Source organism: Perca fluviatilis, chromosome 17 (assembly GCF_010015445.1).
Source record: "Perca fluviatilis chromosome 17, GENO_Pfluv_1.0, whole genome shotgun sequence".
NCBI classification, from domain to species: Eukaryota; Metazoa; Chordata; class Actinopteri; order Perciformes; family Percidae; genus Perca; species Perca fluviatilis.
Window position 1 is genome coordinate 23,191,525 of NC_053128.1, and position 19,352 is coordinate 23,210,876.

The following is a 19,352-nucleotide window of genomic DNA, read 5'->3' on the forward strand; positions in this document are numbered from 1 at the left end:
TTAGACCCTCCTGCCACTGCTGGTATGTGAGGTTTGAAGAGGAGGGAGCACACATTGTTTTGTGTTTCTCTGTGATTCATGTGGCTTTTGTGAGAGCTTTTCTAATCACATACTCTGAATCTGGGAATGTGAAAAGACCACAAGTTATTACGAATGAGTCATTTTCCACAGCAACAGGTAAAGAAAGCTGGATACAAAAACAGCTGGAGCAATATCTTTTAAGTCATATTTAGCTGTGTGGCTCCATGGAAGGCAATGATGGTCTCTCAGTTGGTCGATCAATCGGTCTACCACTTTGGTTCACACCGAAATATCTCAACAACTGGATAGAAAGAGTCACTTCCTTCAAATCCCAAAGGATATGGTTTGATGAAAAGTTTACTTTTTTCTGTAAAAAAAATGCTTTTCATTTGAGGCCAGAAAGAAAATTGTAAATAGTCTAGTTCCATCAGACTATGGTGATGTGATTTACATGCATGCCTCTTCATTCCTACTGAAAAAGAGATTCTGTATATCACGCTTCATTACGCTTTGTAACAAAAGCAGGCTCACGCACTCACCATTTACCAATTACTCCAACCGATTAATCGATTATCAATATAGTTGGCGTTTAATTTAACAGTTGACAGCTACCTGATAGTCTATTTACATCAAAACCAAAATGCACCATGCTGATATTAAATCTCGCTTTCAATCTCTCTGTTTATATTTTTGAGACCGTCCACAGTTGACTACAGTCATATTTCTGATTAGGTCTGGTGCACTGTGCCGCAATAAGACATTCAAAGTTATTGCAGGGGCAGAAAGGTACACACTCCTTTTCTTAATAACAGAAAGAAAAGGATCTTCAATCAGAATAAAGTGATTGATGCAGTACACAGACAGCAAGGTTCCAGCCATGTCGACACAAGTGAAGTGTGACTCCTGAATGGGTTATTACTTTACCTGCCAGTTCCTTTAATGTATAAAAATAGCCTTCATTTCAGGTGCAAACAGTAGAAGATTTTATATCTGCTCTGTGGGCCGCAGTTAGTCAGTCAATCAGACAATCAGTCAACCAACCAACCAACCAAGTACATTCTTTTAGGTTTTTTTTATGTGTAGGCTTAAACATATTAACATAACGATTGCGTGTGTATCATAATGTAGGCATGCGATCACATTTAAGGGAAGCATCAGTCAACAAAATTGCTTCAATTTTATACTAAGTGCATAAATGTCTTCCTAGGGGCAAGATTAAAGAAATTCCATCTCATGTTGTATGTGCTGATAAACAGGCTGTTCACACACTCTATACAGGCCCACATGTAAAAATTGGTACGTATTTAATGAGTTTTTTCTGTCTATTCGGTCTCTCATCTTTCCTGAAGCTGTCAGCATATCAATTTCCTTTTACAGTAAAAAGGGGAGGCTGTACTGTGCATGAAAGCCAGTGAAATCATGAGCAGAGAGAGCAGAGAATGTTGATTTGTGCTCCACGCAGGGATCTTAATTTCCTGCAGCAAATAAATAAACTGTGGATCAATATAAAAACATACAATATGTTGTTTGTTTACTTTTTTATACTTATTTACCCAGTGGTGTGTACCAGTGAAAATGAGAGTATGACATAATTATTTTTGCTTTTGTCATACAGTATGTCCAGTACTGGGTGTTTTACATGATAGCTGCTACAAAAGTAAAAGCTGAAAATAACAACACTTTAACCACAGGTATGAGAGGACAGATCATAGCTTATTCCATTTGGTTAAACATGAGTTATTTAGTTTTTATGCATGCACAACCTAAACTATTACCAAACTTCAATGCTAGACACACACTGAAATACAACAGCACACGTGTCATTTAAAAAGGGGAGCTCCACACTAAACTTTCTCGCAAAACACATAATCACATAGATTACTACATCTTGTTGGCATACTGTTTTAATACACATATTTTTCCAACAATACATATGTTTCTACATATGTAATATCTCACCGCTCTTATAGGATTGTTTGCAGCAGGCAGCTGTTCCAACAAAAAAGCTTTAAAAAAGCTCTACCAAAAAAAACTAAAAAGCTCTAAAATCTTTTTTTAAAGCTTTAAAAATGTTCTTTTAATACATCCATGCTAAAAACCCTCTACACTCTGAATTAACTGTTTGCTAACAAGTTTTGCTAACATATTTAAAACTTAAGCACCCACACAAAAACTCTCAAAAAGACATCAATGTGCTGGAATAGGAAGGTTCTAGTATAATTTGAGGGTGTACAGTACTTAATCTTTTAACAAGAAACTGCACTTCTCTGTCTACCGTGTTTTAAGATTTGCTGCTGTGTATTCCAGGTCTGGGCGGAGCGTGTGGCTACCTGGTAGGGGCTATGGACTGGGGTCACTCTATACTGGGCCAGCTGCTGGGCTCTGAATACCAAGTCATCTACTTCTTCTCAGCATTGACCTGGAGCATCTTCCTCACCGTGCACCTCTTCAGTATACCAGAGCAACCTCTGAGCAAGGACCCACATGCCTCCGATCCCTTACCTCCCAGTGTCCTCCGCCTACTGGGCTCCCACAGCAATGGTTACGGAGCTCTGGCTAAAGAGCCCGTCTCAAATGTAGGTCCTGCATCCATCCCAGACCCCAGGCCTAGGTCTTTCTCCGCTCTGGGGGAGGCCAACTCAGTGACCTCCAGTGCCAAGCAGCCGAACAAGGAGGTATGTCATGTGCAGGATCAATTGTCTCGAGGATGTACGTTTATATGCACGTGGTAAAATAATGTGGAATACAGATTTTATCCATTCATGCTCATGGTCACAGTGGAGAATTAGTTCAGAGAAAATGGACAATATACAGTTGCCTTTATTAAAAGATATGAGGACGCTGACAATAGTGTGTGTGTGTGTGTGTGTGTGTGTGTCTATGTATTCTCACATAATATAAAAAATTATCTGAGCAAAAAAGGCACAAGCTTTGAGTGGTATGGCAGGCATGTTGCAGCTCCTGAAAGAGATGAGCATGATGATAATCTTTGATATGTTCATGCTGAATTACAGGGAAATGTGTAAAAAATGCACAGTGCAGCGGGGACTATTTTCATTTGATCTCATGGTGCAGCCATAAAAGTCACGACAAACAGGGACTTAAAGCAAGCAGATATTGTCAGTGTTTCTAGCCTCAAGGTCCAAATGTTCCCTTCGCCATCCAGTCAGGGTTCCTACACTGACGCCAGCCATCCACCCTTTCAGTATATTTCCATCCATCTACTCTGGTAAATACAAACCAATGATCTCCCTGTTGTGAGAAGACAGTGCTAGCTACTGAGTTATGCTTCAAATGTACTATTTTATATATATCTATATGTATATATATATAATAGTAAATTTGAAGAACATGTATATAACTGCAGCTTAACGTTTTGCAACAAGAGGCTTAAAACCAACATGAAATGCACTGTAATAGCAGTTACAGTAGTACAGTAGTCTTTCTAAATACAACCTGTATGGTTAATAATGATATGTTAAGACAATTTGACTAATTATTGGAAATAGTTTTTTTTTATTGATTATGAAGTATTATTTGAATGTCTTAATTAATTATGGAATAGCTTTGGTTTGTCTGGAGGAGGAGCTCCCTGTTTAAAAACAAGGGGTAGAAGCTTTTTGGAAAATATATATTTTTTAAGTTTAACACATTGGGTGAAGATTACTCCATGTGGTCTCCCTCCATCACTTGGCCAATCCTTTACAGGAATATTAATAATGTAATAGTCCTGAAGGTGTTCAAATGGTTAAAAACAGTAGGACGCCACACTCGGCAGAGGACTCACTTCAAACAACCCTGTGAAGACGATGTACAGTAGTGTGAATATGTCAGGTGCAACATAAAATGTCAATTCCATCTGATACCATTTTCTACATTATGGATTGAGAAAGTTTTATTGTTTTGATGAATTCTTTTTTGAAACTCTGAACATCTGTCCCAGCTCAGTTTCTGTTGATGAAAAAAAAAGAAAGATCTGTCAGAAGAGTTTGTATCATCTTCTTAAAAATCACTTTTGTGGCCTCATGAAGACGTTTGATTCATAATCTCTGACATGCCTTGATAGTCCTTATATAAGCTCTATTTGCTGTGATTGTCTATTCTTTCTTTTGTTTTGCAGAGCACATTAGTGAATACCGTTTGTATCTGATCAGATCATTTAATGCCTTTGAAGTGTTCTTCATAATCATAATATTTCTATGATTGTTTGTCTTTTATCATCTCCTGTCTCTAACCCTTGAGCAGAGTTAACGTCACCATGTGATCTTTATGTTAAAACCCTTCATTTATTCTATTGAAGGTCTTAGCAGACGTCTTATTTTAATTGTTGAAACTTTTGACCTGTTGCTGAAGCACCACTTACAATGAGGAGAGTAATGAGTGCTCTGACAGAAAACTCTGTTTTATCATTCAAATTCTTTTATAAATCCTGTCAGTGTTGTAGCTGTTGGCGCTGATGTGTGATGTTTCAACCCGGCTCACGGCAGTTCGTGTGTGTCTGCAGGCCCAGAAGAGGATGACGTTCAGGTCGATGATGAAAGCTATCATCAACATGCCAAACCACTACCGCTACCTGTGTGTCAGTCACCTGCTGGGATGGACGGCTTTCCTCTGCAACATGCTCTTCTTCACAGATTTTATGGGACAGGTAATGATTTCAGTGTGTCTGCATGTGAAAGCCATATACGTTTCGCTAATGTTACCAATCAGTGTAGCAGATTTCAACTGAATTGCAGTGATTGGGGCCGATGTCTTGCTGACATCACTTCTAACTTTCATAATGATTTCTGTTTTGATTATTAATTAATAAATTGATTCATTTTTCAGACAGAAATGCTAAATATTAGCTTGTTCCAGCTTCTCAAATGTATGGATTTGCTGCTTTTCTGTATTTTATAGATTTATAAAGTGAATAATGCAGATGCAGATTCATATTTATCATACAGATGAGAGCTTTATCAATCTTCTCACCAAATTCTTGGCAAAAATAATTAATTAATCTGTTTTGTGTCAATGTAAACTGGATATTTTTGGGATTTCTTTTGACTGTTGGTCAGAATTTCAATTTAAAGATGCCACTGTGGGGGCTTTTTTTTTTTTTACTATTTTCTGACAATTTATAGAACAGTCAAAAATACTTGTTGAGTAATAGCAATAACACTAGTGGTGAAGGACAACAAGCTGCAATATGGTTTTACGTTCAAGCTCCATTAATCCCTGTTTGTGTGGGGGGCATGTAATCTCCTCCTGACATGTGTCATAATAATAAATGCTTTACAGCTGCACAGTATGCATGCTGATCAAAGGATGCACCTCACAGCAGGACGCAGTACTCGCCGCCACGGTTCAATAACACCCGATACACCAGCATGTAATCTAAAACTGCAGGCTTTGTTAGCCACAGTGAGAAGTGTACAGTCAGTTGCTTCCTGTGTTAAAAAGAAAAGCATGTATTAACAAGGGTGATATTTTAACACTCAAATTATTTCTCTCTTTTTGGCAGATTGTGTACAATGGAAATCCTTATGCAGAACATAACTCCACAGCCTACGCCACATATGAGAGAGGAGTAGAAGTGGGCTGCTGGGGACTGTGTATTAATGCTGCGTCCTCTGCTCTATACTCTTGTAAGTAACAGAAAGTTGTGGGTTTATTTCACAGCAGTCAACATCCAATAATATCGCCATGTCTGGACTGACATCATTAGCACCTCTGAATGACCCGACAAGGTTGTGCAGGGAAACGGATAGCAGTCAGCAATTACTGCCTCCTATTCTGTTTTGTGTTGGGATTACAGGCTGGAGTTGGCTGCAGTCACAGTTGGCTGCACAAATGAAACATGTTTTACCAGAGGTATATTCAGCTGACTGTTTCATTAAAATCCAAAAGTAGAAATAATGTAAAAATAACAATGAAATGTGAAAGGGAGAGAAAAAATGTGCTACATGCAAAGGAAAGGTCAGCCAAATAATGTATCACTTTGCCTCCGAGTGTGAAATTGGCTCTATTTATAGTCTGGATGCTGAGATTTTTTTTTTACTTTGATGCTCTGAAACGAAAGATGTCCAATCAAATGTCCAGTCAACTGTAGCAAATCTAATGCATTTTGTTTATCACAACATCTTAACCATAAAAGACAAAGCAGTTGTGAAGTAATCCAAACTTCATGTTGGTTTGCTGTGATTCTCAAGTAAAACTAATTTTCTCTGTGACGATGTATGATGTGTGTGTTTGTGTGTTTTAAGATGTGCAGCGTTTTCTCCTCCCATACATCGGCCTGAAGGGATTATACTTTGTGGGCTACTTTGTATTCGGCATGGGTACCAGCCTGATTGGCCTCTTCCCCAACATCATCGCCACGCTCATCCTCTGCACCGTGTTCGGCGTCATGTCCAGCACGCTCTACACCATCCCATATAACCTGATAGCGGAGTATCAGCTGGAGGAGGAGGTACTGGGCTGGCAAGAGAAACTTTTTCAGGGTTGAGATGCATATGAGAGGGGAAAAAAAACATTGTTGGGGTGTGGGTAGTCTCACATTGGCAGACCTATCTCCACAGCGCTGTGGAGTATGGTCTGGCTACTCTACACTCACATTCTGGAATAGGAGATGGGATGGTCTGGGATGTTTGCATTTCTTTAAACCAATCTAAATCGTCTTGGGCTGCGCTAAGTTTCACACACGGAGACGGTGGCTCTGCAAATTGGTCTCGGGAAGGAACTTAATTTTGGTAGAACAGAGCGCATGCCCATACATGGAGGTTCATACTCCTCGACGCAGCGGCTGCGGATTTGACTCCGACCTGCGGCCCTTTGCTGCATGTCATTCCCCCTCTCTCTCCCCTTTCAAGCCTTCAGCTGTCCTACAAAAAATAAAGGCCAAAAAATAATCTAAAAAAGAAAACGCCACATACAATATTAAGTTAACAGTTCACACAATACAGTAACGTGAGCTATTTAAATTAGCTGGATACATGGTTAAACCTAATTTGCTGTTACCAGTGTATTGCCATTTGTACATCCCGTGGATAGGAATCCTGCCACAATTGTTCCCAAAACGTCCTTGTCAGATATTAAATGCCATAAATTGTCAGGTTGTAGGCTTGGACCCAAGTGCAGGAAGGCGAAGAGTGAGCAGCAGTTTGGAGGAGGGGGGAGCATTGCCCCCCTGGTGGCTGAAACGGGTAATTGCATAGTTTCAAAAATGAGTGGAATAATTACTTCTGGCATGACCAGATATTTTATAAATATTTTAAATAAAACAAAACAACTAAATGGTGGTAGGTAATACATCTGATTTCATATAGGCCTACTGCTTTAGTAAAAAAAAAAAATTCTCACCTGAGACCATTGTCGAATCATATGCAGACCGCAAAAAACTAAAATTACTGTAGCACTAGTCTGGACATCTTGCCGTGCCAACGTTGCAATAAAGGTTTCCTAAATGCCATATGTTTGCTGTCAGCTTACTAATTGATTGCGCGTTTTGCGTAGATTTGGACATTTATACGTTTTTATTCCACTTTGTTTAAACGGCGAAGTGGAGTGGCCTCCTTCACCTGTTTGGAGCTGGCTGGTGAATGTGATGCGCGTAGGCCTTGCTGCATACACCGTGACCCTTTTTGTGGATCTACTGATCGCTGTGGATTTATTTTTTTTCGTGTCATCGGAAAAACATTTTTCCGAGTGAAAACGTCATCATTCACGTCACTTCCTGTGGGAATCAGAGATGGGTAAGCTTTCGCCTCAGAACTCGAACCTCCTATGGCGCCATTTTGATGCTACAAAGAGATCACCTCCCGTTAGCGTTTCACTGACTAGCATGCATTTTGACGTCACTTGACAGCGAATAACTTTACATCTGAAGAGTTTAAAGACTCTATTTGTCCATCGTTTATTTCTAAAGAAACACTACAATGTATAAAAGGCTCCATTACCTTGTACCTCACGTTATGGCTCTGTAGCAGACATTTTTGTAAAAATAGGCTAACGATTGCCTGTGCCCATGTTATCTCCTTACATATACCTACCCTCTCCGTCTCTGCAAGAGTGGGAATGATTGAGATTTCTCTTGGCACAGCTACCAGAAGACTTACAACTTCCAGACACGTTGCTCACATCACAGTTACGTTGTCTCTCTCAGTTGGAGGCTGCGCAGTTACCCTAGCGATCACCGGAAAAGTGCTTTTAATAGCCTTCACTGGTCTCCGTCCAGAGCAACGGGATCTGTTGGTCCATTCTTATATACTGTCTATGTGGGAAACTCGGGCTAGATTTTAGGCTCGTTCGAGATGAGCCAGGTCTGCGCAAAATGGATCACCGACGATCACCGCCCAATGCATGCCGGTTAGATTTGTGTTCGACTGCTTGATCCCGACTTGCTCTGACGTCATGCACACTTGGGCAACGATAACCTCACGAGATCAAGGCGGCCATGTTCTGACCGTGCGTTCATGGACATCGGAAAAACGTTTTTCCGAGTGAAAACGTCACCATTCACGTAACGTCCTGTGGGAATCAGAGGTGGGAAACTCGGGCTGGATTTTGATAACCGAGTTTCCCAGTTGGTGACGCGTTGTTGACAACTGACGTTTGATATTCTATGGTTCACTGAACATATTTCAATGACAATAAACTGTTTATTGTGGACAAATGCCTCTGCCAAGAAACATACGCAGACATAACATGTTTAAAATTATTCATAAATAGGCCTATGTATAAAAAAACAACACATTATCCGTGTCTTTTCCCGTTCGTTCCCGTTCGTTGTCCAGCAGATAACACAAACAAACACCTGGCGATGTGCTGTTTGGATGCTCGCATAAGAAAACAGCAGAGAATCTTTTGTTATTGTGGCCTCCATGTTTTCACACACCTGATGCCCTAGGTTACGGCCAACCGTTGGTGGCAGTCATGCAAAAAGTTGTTATGCCAAACGCCAATATAACAGAAGAAGAAGAACACGCATCCCGATGTCAGTACCAAGGGGGTAAGCTTCGCTTCGAACTCGAGCCATCATGGCGCCATTTTGTTGCTAACTGGCCATCACCTCCTGTTAGCATTCCGCTGACCGCCATTTTTTTTTACGTCATTTGACTGAGAATAACTTTACATCCGAAGCGTTTAAAGACTCAATTTGTCCATTGTTTAGTTCTAAAGAAACACAACAATGTATAAAAGGCTCCATTACCTTGTACCTCACGTTATGGCTCCGTAGCAGACGTTTTTGTAAAAATAGGCTAACGATTGTGTCATAACCAAGTGACTTACTGTCGCACAGTAGAGGAATTACCGTATAGTACAGGAGAAGCTCGCAGGCAGTTTCGACTTACATTAGCTGTTTAGGTTTAATTACTAATGTTAACTAGCATGTTAGTTAGCAATAATTAGCCTGTGCTTATGTTATCTCCTTACATATACCTACACTCTCCGTCTCTGTAAGATTGGGAATGATTGAGATTTCTCTTGGCACAGCTACCAGAACACTTACAACTTTCAGACACGTTGCTCACGTCACATTTACGCGGTCTCTCTCAGTTGGAGGCTGCGCAGTAAAGCTGGCCATCACCGGAAAAGTGCTTCTAATAGCCTTCACTGGTCTCCGTCCAGAGCAACGGGATCTATTGGTCCATTATATATATGTCAATGGTCAGTACCCGATCCGTTCCACCTGCACAATCCGTTCTGCGCATGTGCAAGATGACACGTATGCCATGACGTAGGCGCAGATGATAATGCTGCGTTCATGCCACCTCAAAATAACAGGCACCGCCCCACTGGTTACGTTGTTTCTGCAGCTAGATTCAGTCTAAAATAACGTTAAGTCAAAGTTAATGGGAAAAGCAGGCTACAGCTAAATTAAGACATTACAGTAATAACAATAAAGACAAGTATTGAGTGATTGTATTTTAAATGAGCACAAGTAAAGTAGAACTGACGTAACAGCTGTTATATATGTTAACGTTTATTTTCAAGTTTTATTTTGAGGGTCTTTTAAAGTTTACATGCTGTCTCAGCTAGCGTTTAGCCGAATTAGCTGTTAGCTAAACTAACGTTAGCTTAACTATGGAGGCTAACGGCAGACCGCTGCATTCAGCTAGCGGTTAGCCAAATTAACCGTTAGCTAAACTAACGTTAGCTTCCCGGTGGAGGCTAACGGCAGACCGCTATAATCACCTAGCGGTCCACCGAATTAACCGTTAGCTAAACTAACGTTAGCTTCCCGGGGGAGGCTAACGGCACACCGCTATAATCACCTAGCGGTCCGCCGAATTAACTGTTAGATAAACTAATGTTAGCTTCCCGGAAAGCTCGCGACGAACCGCTATAATCACCTAGCGGTCCGCCCGAATTAGCTATTAGCTAACTAATGTTAGCTGGAGGCTAACGTGTGAACATCTTGCGCATGCGCAGAACGGATCGTGCAGGTGGAAGCGGTGCCGTTATTCCAAGGTGGTGGTGGAATGAACGCAGCATTATCATCTGCGCCTACGTCATGGCATACGTGTCATCTTGCACATGCGCAGAACGGATTGTGCAGGTGGAACGGATCGGGTACTGACACGTCCAACCATGTGAACGCTACCAGTCGGAAAAACAACGTAACTAGGGGGGCGGTGCCTGTTATTCCGAGGTGGCATGAACGCAGCATGAGACGCAGGCAGCGCAGTTGCTTTTCACCATTGACATATATATTAATATATATATTTTCACCGACTGCAAGACCCCAGGACCCAGGCGGACCCAGGGCATGCTGGGAAATGCCGGCCTCTCAGCTGATCTAACAGCTGATTGGTTCAGAATCGACTCAACATGATGACGTTTTGGTGGCTTAAAAATCTATTGTTAATTTTTTCAACATTTGATACCTCGAGTGAGCTGGTGATGAAATTCAACTTCAAATATGAGGCACTCGAGGAGAGCTTTAGTCTTCAGAAGGAAATACACATAATAAAAGAAACATATATATGAGGTGGTCTCTTGATATTTCCCAGAACTGAATCTTTTTACCCAACTATTGACTATTTCCCGCCCGGGACATTTCCAGTAATACAAAAATTGATGACATAAAATATTGCTCTCCTTTTCCTCCTCCTCCAGGAACTACTGAAGCTGCGAGGAAGCATTGGAAGTCAGCGAGGCTGTGGGGTGGACTGTGCAGCCCTCACCTGCATGGTCCAGCTGGCTCAGATCATTGTGGGCCTGGGTCTCGGCACTCTGGTCTACATGGCGGGTAGTGTAATAGTGGTGGTCATCTCGGCCTCGACCATGTCTCTGTTCGGCTGCATCTTCATTACCCTCTTTATCAGAAATGTGGACTAATTCTGATTATATATGTGTTTGAATGTACTTTTTAATAAATACAGATTCTTTATTATATCATTACAATGTCTGTGATTCTTGAGATTCCATTTACGGAGGTGACAGTTTTCACCTTGAGGTGGCACAGAAGTGGGTGTCTTGTTCAGTTATTTTCCTGCATGGTGTGGTGCAGGAGCCAAATAGTTAACATTAAAGAAATAGTTTGACATTTCGGAAAACATATTTATTTTCAATTTCTTTCTAACATTTTTATTTATTTATTTATTTAATTTGTCACATGAAATCGTACAGGCTACAATTCCAGTGAAATGTAATATAATCATGTAATATTTGTGGTCTTACCAAGAGGTAGATGAGAAGATTGATACCACTCTATGTCTTGGTGGTAGAAGTATATGGATCCTTTACTTGAGTATCAATACTTTAAGTAATATTTTGGAAGCAGAACTTGTACTTGTAACACAGTATTTATACACTGCGTTTACTGCTTTTATTTAGGTAAAGGACCTGAGTACTACTTCCAACACTGAAAATGAAAAAATATATTTTATATTAATATGCATATTCATAGATTTAGGATGTTTCAATGAGGGAGAAAGAGGGGATGCATTTAAAAAAATGTTTTACCTAGCTTATCAAACTATTTTGGGAGGGACAAACATATCCGAAACAAATTATCATTCAAAGCAGAGTATTTTAATACAGCTCCACACGTCTTCTTTTCTCCTCCTTATTTCTCTGCGTCTACCTCCAGGGTTTGTAAAAGAGGCTCAGTTTTCAAAGCTTCTCGTTTTTCTACTTACATAATATTTCTGACATTTACACAAGACAGTTGCTGCGTCTGAAGCCACCAAAAGTATTTTTGACAACATTTCACAGGTTTTAGATGTGATCATCATGCACTTTCAAATCTGTTTTGTATATGTCAAAGAAAACAGACAGTATTTTGTTGTGTCTGAATGTCTGTTTCCTAGACATTCAAAACACATCAAAGGCTCTTCTCCAGCACCCTGGGAGATCAGTGGAGAAATTAGCTTGTCTCTGGAGGAACACACACTTTGAATTTGAACATTTAATTAATTAATTTTACTTCCCCCCCACACTTGTGTGTGTGTGTGTGTGTGTGTGTGTGTGTGTGTGTGTGTGTGTGTGTGTGTGTGTGTGTGTGTGTGTGTGTGTGTGTGTGTGTGTGTGAGAGAGAGAGAGAGAGAGAGAGAGAGATTGCACACTGTGGCTGATGCATTAAACATCCACATGACGTGACATCTGGTGTACCAATTCAATACCCAGGTCCTGGTGCAATTAGCCATGTATTTGTTACTAGATTAGCCTGTCAGTATGTGTATAAAGTCCCTTTGCTTTTAGCTGCTTAATTAAAAAATAAATATGGTTTTTATCTCGGTTATAATGGGGTTGCCAGTCTGCTGCATTCCCATCAGTGACACACACACACACACACACACACACACACACACACAACACACACACACACACACAAAAAAACACACACACACACAACACACACACACACACACACACACACACACCAAAGCCTATTATATCACATACTTGGAGGCAGCAGGAGATGAAATCCAGATCCTAATTAAATCCTGTATTTTCTATTAAATCTGGGAGTTAAAACATCTTACCAGTGCAGTTTTCATAAAACAACAACAAAACATCTATTCAAGACGACATGTACTTCCAGCTACAAACTGTGTAGTAATATCTGGCTGTTGGGGGTCAACTTAACCAGGCATCCATCTCTGACTTAATTTTTAGCTGCTGTTAAATTGTAGCCTACCTTATTTAAAGGTATTGTGAAAAAAGAATAAGTATTTGGTGCTGACTTTTTTGTTTTGTTTATCAGACTTAGTTACCATTTTGAATAAATGTAACACAAGTGCGAAGAATGCGAGATAACCCCTCTGACTTCCTTGCTACGGATCGGCAAGTGTCTTATTGTTGATGCACAATGGAATAGCCTATAGGCCTACATAGGCTATTGTGACATTTTTGGACAGACTTCGCACATTCAGTGTAAAGTATATCTTCTTTCTTTGTAGAAAGAGAGAAATGCGTGTGCCTTTTTTTTAAGAGCAGCAAAATAGAAAATCACAGACGCAAGTAACATGTCAGTCATATCAGCTTCTGTTCTTTTCTCGCCTTTTTAATAATGCAGATCCGACTTGAACTTACAGCTTTCCTGATGGAGCAATTAACATAAATGCATAATACAAACAATCCCAAAAATGTTTTAACTGTCACTGTGGCACTACGTGCTGTTTTGCGGCAGATCTCGCCCGTCATTGTACACAACAGCCCCGGGAGGATAAAACACCACAGCGGGCTCCTCGGGCGCATTGGCCTGGACCTGGTGCCTTTGCTCGTCCATCGCTGGCTTTGTGGTGGCTGTGAACGGCCTTATAGTCGGAGAAGTCATCCGCCAGAAGAGTTTTTTTAGCGCTTTCCTGAACTCCCGCCTCATCAGGCAGTACAGAATGGGGTTCAGGCAGCTGTTGGAGTGCGCCAGGCACACGGACACGGGGAAGACGTACACCTGCGTGGTGTAGTACTCATAACTGAAATGAACCACATTGAGTTTGATGAGGATGCCCCAGGCTGTCAGCGCCTGGTTGGGCAGCCAGCAGAGGAAAAAGGATAAAACCACGATGGTGACAGACTTGGTGACCTTGGCGCGTCGTTTGGCGCTCGAGGTGTTGATGTTTTTGGAGGTGATGGAGCGCAAAAGGAGCAGATAGCAGGCTGAGATGATGCCCAGCGGCAACATAAAACCCAGCAACACTTTCTGAGAATGATACAGTCCCAGCCAAAACTGCGCCGTTCCGTTAGTTTCCGGGAATTTGACAAGACACAAGTCCTCACTGGAAACGGTCACCGTCGTGGAGAAAACTGCGTGCGGCAGAGCGGCGGAGACAGCGGCAAACCAGATGAAAACGGTGATGCACCGCGCGGAGCAGCAGTGTGGCCGCCGCCGCCGCCTGCACTTGAGCGCAGAGGCGAGCGACCAGTACCTCGCCACGCTCATAGCAGTCAGGAAAAACACGCTGGCATACATGTTCATAGCCGTCACATAGGAGACAATCTTGCACATCGCTTTGCCGAAAAGCCACGTAAAGTCCAGCGCGTTTTCCACCGCCCAGAACGGCAGAGTAAGGACGAACTGGAAGTCCGTAACCGCCAAACAAGTTACGAAAAGGTTGATGGAGGACTTTTTCCACACCTGTTTGGACTTCATCAAGTACAGCACTAGTAAATTCCCAACCAGACCCAGCGCGCAAACCAGCGAGTAAATGACAGAGATGATTATCCTCACAACAGCAGCGCCGTCTCCCACATAATCTGTTTTCTTGAAGTCTGACAGGTGGAAGTCTCCGTCGGAGCGGTTGGTCGTGTTAAAAATGCAGCTCAGGTTGAAGTTTGCAGCAGAGACAATCCCTGCTGAGCCTTCGTAGTTAGTGTCTCCAGACATTTTAACTTTAATCGCTAAGGATGTTTCTCTAAGTCATGCGTATAGATCCAAAGCCAGTTTGCATGTTACTTAAATAAAATATACACAAACACTGTTTTCTGTGAATCGAAACAAAAACAAAATAACTGAAAAGTAGCTGTGTATCCGTGATGTGTGACAGAGCTTGTCATTAGGTTGCCGTATTGCTCTGAGATTTTTCTCTGTGCTTCTCAGCTCTCCAACTGAAAACGCGTCCTGACGCAGCAATCTGGCGCTGTCCTTGGTTCTGATTCGATGGCATTTGGAAACCAAGAATCCAAAACGTAGAAAATGTATCTTCTTGAGTTGGGTATAAAAACAATTGTGAATTGTATTTGTTTTCATATGCAAACCTTCTTGAGTCGACTGTGGAATTACATTACAAGCGTACTTTACGCATTGGAGATTTCTCTAACATCGATATAGATTTACCATCACTTTTTTTTTTTTTTTTTTTTTTTTTTTTTTTTTTTTTTTTTTTCTCTCTCTCTCTCACACACACACACACACACACACACACACACACACACACACACACGCACGCACACACACACACACACACACACACACACCACACACACAAACACACACACACACACACACACACACACACATTTCATACTGCATAAGTAATTATTTGTTTATACTTTATCTTGAACATGTAAAACAAAAAAAATCTTCAAGGATGTACACAGAATACATGCTCATAATGACAGAAACTATGAAACAAAAATGTAAAGTGTAGAGAATCTGTTATGAATATTATAAGGTAGTGGCTAAAGTCCCAGCTTCCTCTGGAGCCACAAAAGGCTTTGTACAACTTTTTGCACATGCATCAGTAGTTGAAATGCATGCTCAATAAGGTTTAAGATGGACTTGGCCAGTCTGAAACCTTCCACTTCAACCCTTGATGAAGCCGCTGAAAAAGCTCTGATTGATTTTCTCAGCTTTAAAATTGCTTGCTCCCATACAGCTCCTGGTCTTCATGTTGGTTAAACCTTTTTAAGTATAAATGCGGTCTGCATAGGCGAGGCTGCAAATCAAAACCATATAAAAAGAATATCTGAGCTGACACATGAGGTTTTTTTCTATATTCATCATGCTTTATACTGTAGTTTCATTTGAGAAGACCAGCAGGACATGAACTTCATCCATCCTGATTTGTTTGGTCCCTGATTCCTTTCTATTAGTGGGAGTCAAAATGAAATTAATATAACATATGTTATATTCCTTCACTAAATGCTTTACCCTTTGCTTTGGGAATATATACCACAAATCTGCAGAAATTATTATGTCAGATTCCCTGTGAAGCGTTGCAATGTCTGTGACAGGAACAATAATCTCTGCTTTAGCTGGTATCTGTTCCAATCACAACGACATGCCTTTCCACTGATGGTTTCCTGATCCCTGTTTTGGAGGATATCTTGACAGCTCATGTCAGGAAGTGGATGGATTTAGAGAGGGAGAATGATAGCTGCAGAATCCACACTGCATTTACCCACCTAGCCTACTAAAATCTTTATGATTAAAATGTTATTGGTTCACATGAATCTGATTATGACAATGTTGCTACTCCCGGCTACTAATAACAATAAACTAATAGAAGTGTGCTAATAGAAGTCAGATCACAGTACTGGCATGGGAGCATCAGAATAACGTTTGTTTCTGAAATATTAAACCCTGAAGACATATTTCTTTACTTACTTAAAAGTAAAAATACCACAGAGTGAAAATATTCTGTTAAAAGTAAAAGTCCTGCATTCAAAATTTTACTTCAATAAAAGTACAGTAACATTCAGCAAAAATACCACAGAGTGAAAATACCCTGGTAAAGGTAAAAGTCCTGCATTCAAAATATGTCTTTAATAAAAGTACAGTAACATTCACTTCAAGTATCAAAAGTTAAATTACTCATTATGCAAGCATTTAAATAAACATTAACATATTAGCAGAATTGTAATTGTAATTTAAGCCATCAACATGCTAGGGACTGTAGATGAAAATTAGCCTGTATGGCTAAATCTGGCACATTTACATGTTGGACTCTGTACTCATGTTGATTAATGTGCGTTGTCCCTTTTAAATAAATACATCTAAATCTAATGTCTTACCTGGTTCAGGTGGAACTAATTCAAACAATTTTATATACTTTTGGGTAATTAAATTTACTGTGTAACAATGCGTCATAATTAATATGCTCATTTTAGGTTTCTATAACCTTTTAATCAGCAAAGTAATTAGGAACTATATCTGTCAGATTAAAAAGTACAAAATTACCCTCTGAAATATAGTGGAGTAGAAGTATAGCGAAGCATAAATTGGACATATTCAAGTAAAAGTACCTTCAAATTGTGGTTTGTTACATTCCATCATTGATTCAGTGTTCAGTTCATGTTCAGTATTTTCGAAGTTGTGATAGGTGTTCTGCTGACCTCCAGTGTTGTTAATGAAAACTACAAAAACTGCACACATTGATTCGATACAACACACTTTTTATTGGGTTCTGTATTCTGCAGGATTATACAACATTTGACAAATAGACAAATACATTCGCCTTTTATAATGTGCCATCAAGGAACAAAGACTATTTATGAAGAAGTCGGCCCCTGCTAGACCCGGAACAAACACACACACACACACACACACACACACACACACACACACACACACACACACACACACACACACACACACACACACACACACACACACACACACACACACACACACACACACACACACACACACACACACATAATGAGGATGTTTCACAGCACATTAATGCACAAACAAAACCCAAACCCACATGAAACAAAATAAAAACACAAAAAACTCCCCTTGCTACACCCTACCCCTCCAAAATAAATTAGGTTGGAATATCTGAAAATTTTGTATTCTTGATGTACTTAAAAAAGGGGCCCCAGACCTCGACAAATGCACTGGACCTTCCTTGTAGAGTCTTATTTCCTCCATCTTTGGGAAGCACTTCTCAAATCCAAAGTGTATGAGACGAGGGTGCAGAAGATTTTCACCTCGTCAGCATCAGTCTCCTAGCCAGTAAAGTAGTGAAGGCGATTGCATTCCTTTGTGATAAAGAGAAAGAGGGTTAAGAGGCTGACACCCCAAAAAGAGCACCGAAAAAGTAAGGGTCAAGCTTCGGCCCAGTAGCTCAGACAGAGGATGGATGAACAGAGGAGCCAGAGCACATATATATATATAGGGTTTGCAGGAGCCTGATGACATATGTCACAGATAGGGGAGACATCGTTGAAAATCCTTGTGTACCCTTCCCAGAATCTCTTTCCAAACCTTACACAATATTTTCTCCCCACAAAACTGTCTCCCATTGTAAGTGACCATAGTTTAAAATACTTTTATTTTGAAATAACACAAACAGTTTAAGAGACCTTTATTTTGAAATCACACGGAACAGGAGGAAGCTGCAAAAAAAGGAAAAACATAGCAGCGCGCAGCAAACCTTGCTAGACGAGAGCCGTTACTTTTTCGCTCTCTTGCTTAAAACATACACCACATGTACTATACAACATGTAAACTCAACATTTTTCATTGTCTTACTGAAGCTTATTTGTATGTCCTCGCTTCAGATTACCCTTTGAACGTATATGCTCGTGTTAAGTCTGTCGGTGAACTACCTGCAAGTGGCTAATGGACAGCTAAGTAGACTGCTAGCTTTGCACCCTTGGGAAGTGGAGCGAGTTATGGAATCCTTAAATGACTCTTATTTAACATGTTCAGTTGTTCAAGTGAACTTGTAATGCAAAGTGTTAAATTATATTTGCAATGTTTCTTGGGTTATGAGTTAACACGGGTCAGCAACTTGTGAATTTAATGTGAACATTGGCTTTACTGTAGCCTATTGCATTTATCATTTGAGCGTCAAGTTAATATTTTGCATAAACCCATGCACTGTATTTGTAATTTATTTACTTGCTCTTATTTGTATCATATCCTTTAGTTTCACGGTGCTGGAAGAGCGGCAATAAACGTTATTGCACCCGTTTTCGAGACTTCTCTTCATTTCGGTTCCAAGGGCTGCTACACCCATAGTAACTTAAAGCACCCATATTATGCTCATTTTCAGGTTCATAACTGTATTTTAAGGTTGTACCAGAATAGGTTTACATGGTTTAATTTTCAAAAAACACCATATTGTTGTTGTACTGCACAGCTCTCTCTCTCACTGCTGCAGATCCTCTTTTCACCTGGTTTCTGTTTTAGCTACAGAGTGAGACCTCCTTTCATCTTCTTCTTCTGTACTATCTTTGATTGCACTCGCACATGCGCAGTAGCTCAGATGTAGAGCATGTCAGCTAGCTAACTCTAGAGACAGTAAAAGAAAGCCTGTTTCTCCAACTTTGGTCAGTTGCAAGGCAGGATTAGCTGGGAGACTTCTAAATGAGGGCGCACATGTAAGTAGTTCTTTTGTAGATTATGGTGAACTTGTGTGTGTTGTAGCAGTGCTTTGCTATTGAGAATG

At 40.5% G+C, this 19,352-nt stretch overlaps 2 protein-coding genes across 3 annotated transcripts in view; one reads left to right on the forward strand and one right to left on the reverse strand.

Moving 5' to 3' along the window:
• slc45a2 (solute carrier family 45 member 2) overlaps positions 1 to 11,406 on the forward strand; it is a 33,444-nt gene extending 22,038 nt beyond the window's left edge. For both annotated transcript variants that reach the window (XM_039779841.1, XM_039779842.1), the window contains exons 4-8: positions 2,329 to 2,696; positions 4,526 to 4,669; positions 5,525 to 5,648; positions 6,267 to 6,472; positions 11,122 to 11,406. In XM_039779841.1, the coding sequence (XP_039635775.1) occupies positions 2,329 to 2,696; positions 4,526 to 4,669; positions 5,525 to 5,648; positions 6,267 to 6,472; positions 11,122 to 11,343 (1,064 nt within the window). In that variant the 3' untranslated portion in view covers positions 11,344 to 11,406. The remainder of the gene's footprint in view (positions 1 to 2,328; positions 2,697 to 4,525; positions 4,670 to 5,524; positions 5,649 to 6,266; positions 6,473 to 11,121) is intronic.
• Positions 11,407 to 13,495: 2,089 nt separating this feature from the next.
• On the reverse strand, positions 13,496 to 15,045 carry rxfp3 (relaxin family peptide receptor 3). Its single transcript, XM_039780341.1, has one exon. It carries the CDS (start codon positions 14,834 to 14,836, stop codon positions 13,619 to 13,621), a length of 1,218 nt encoding a protein of 405 aa, XP_039636275.1. The 5' UTR covers positions 14,837 to 15,045; the 3' UTR covers positions 13,496 to 13,618.
• Between the last annotated feature and the right edge of the window lie 4,307 nt (positions 15,046 to 19,352).

What these genes read in the sequence shown, in the direction of transcription:
- rxfp3 (XM_039780341.1), bottom strand. Translation starts at nt 14,836, where the DNA reads ATGTCTGGAGACACTAACTACGAAGGCTCAGCAGGGATTGTCTCTGCT.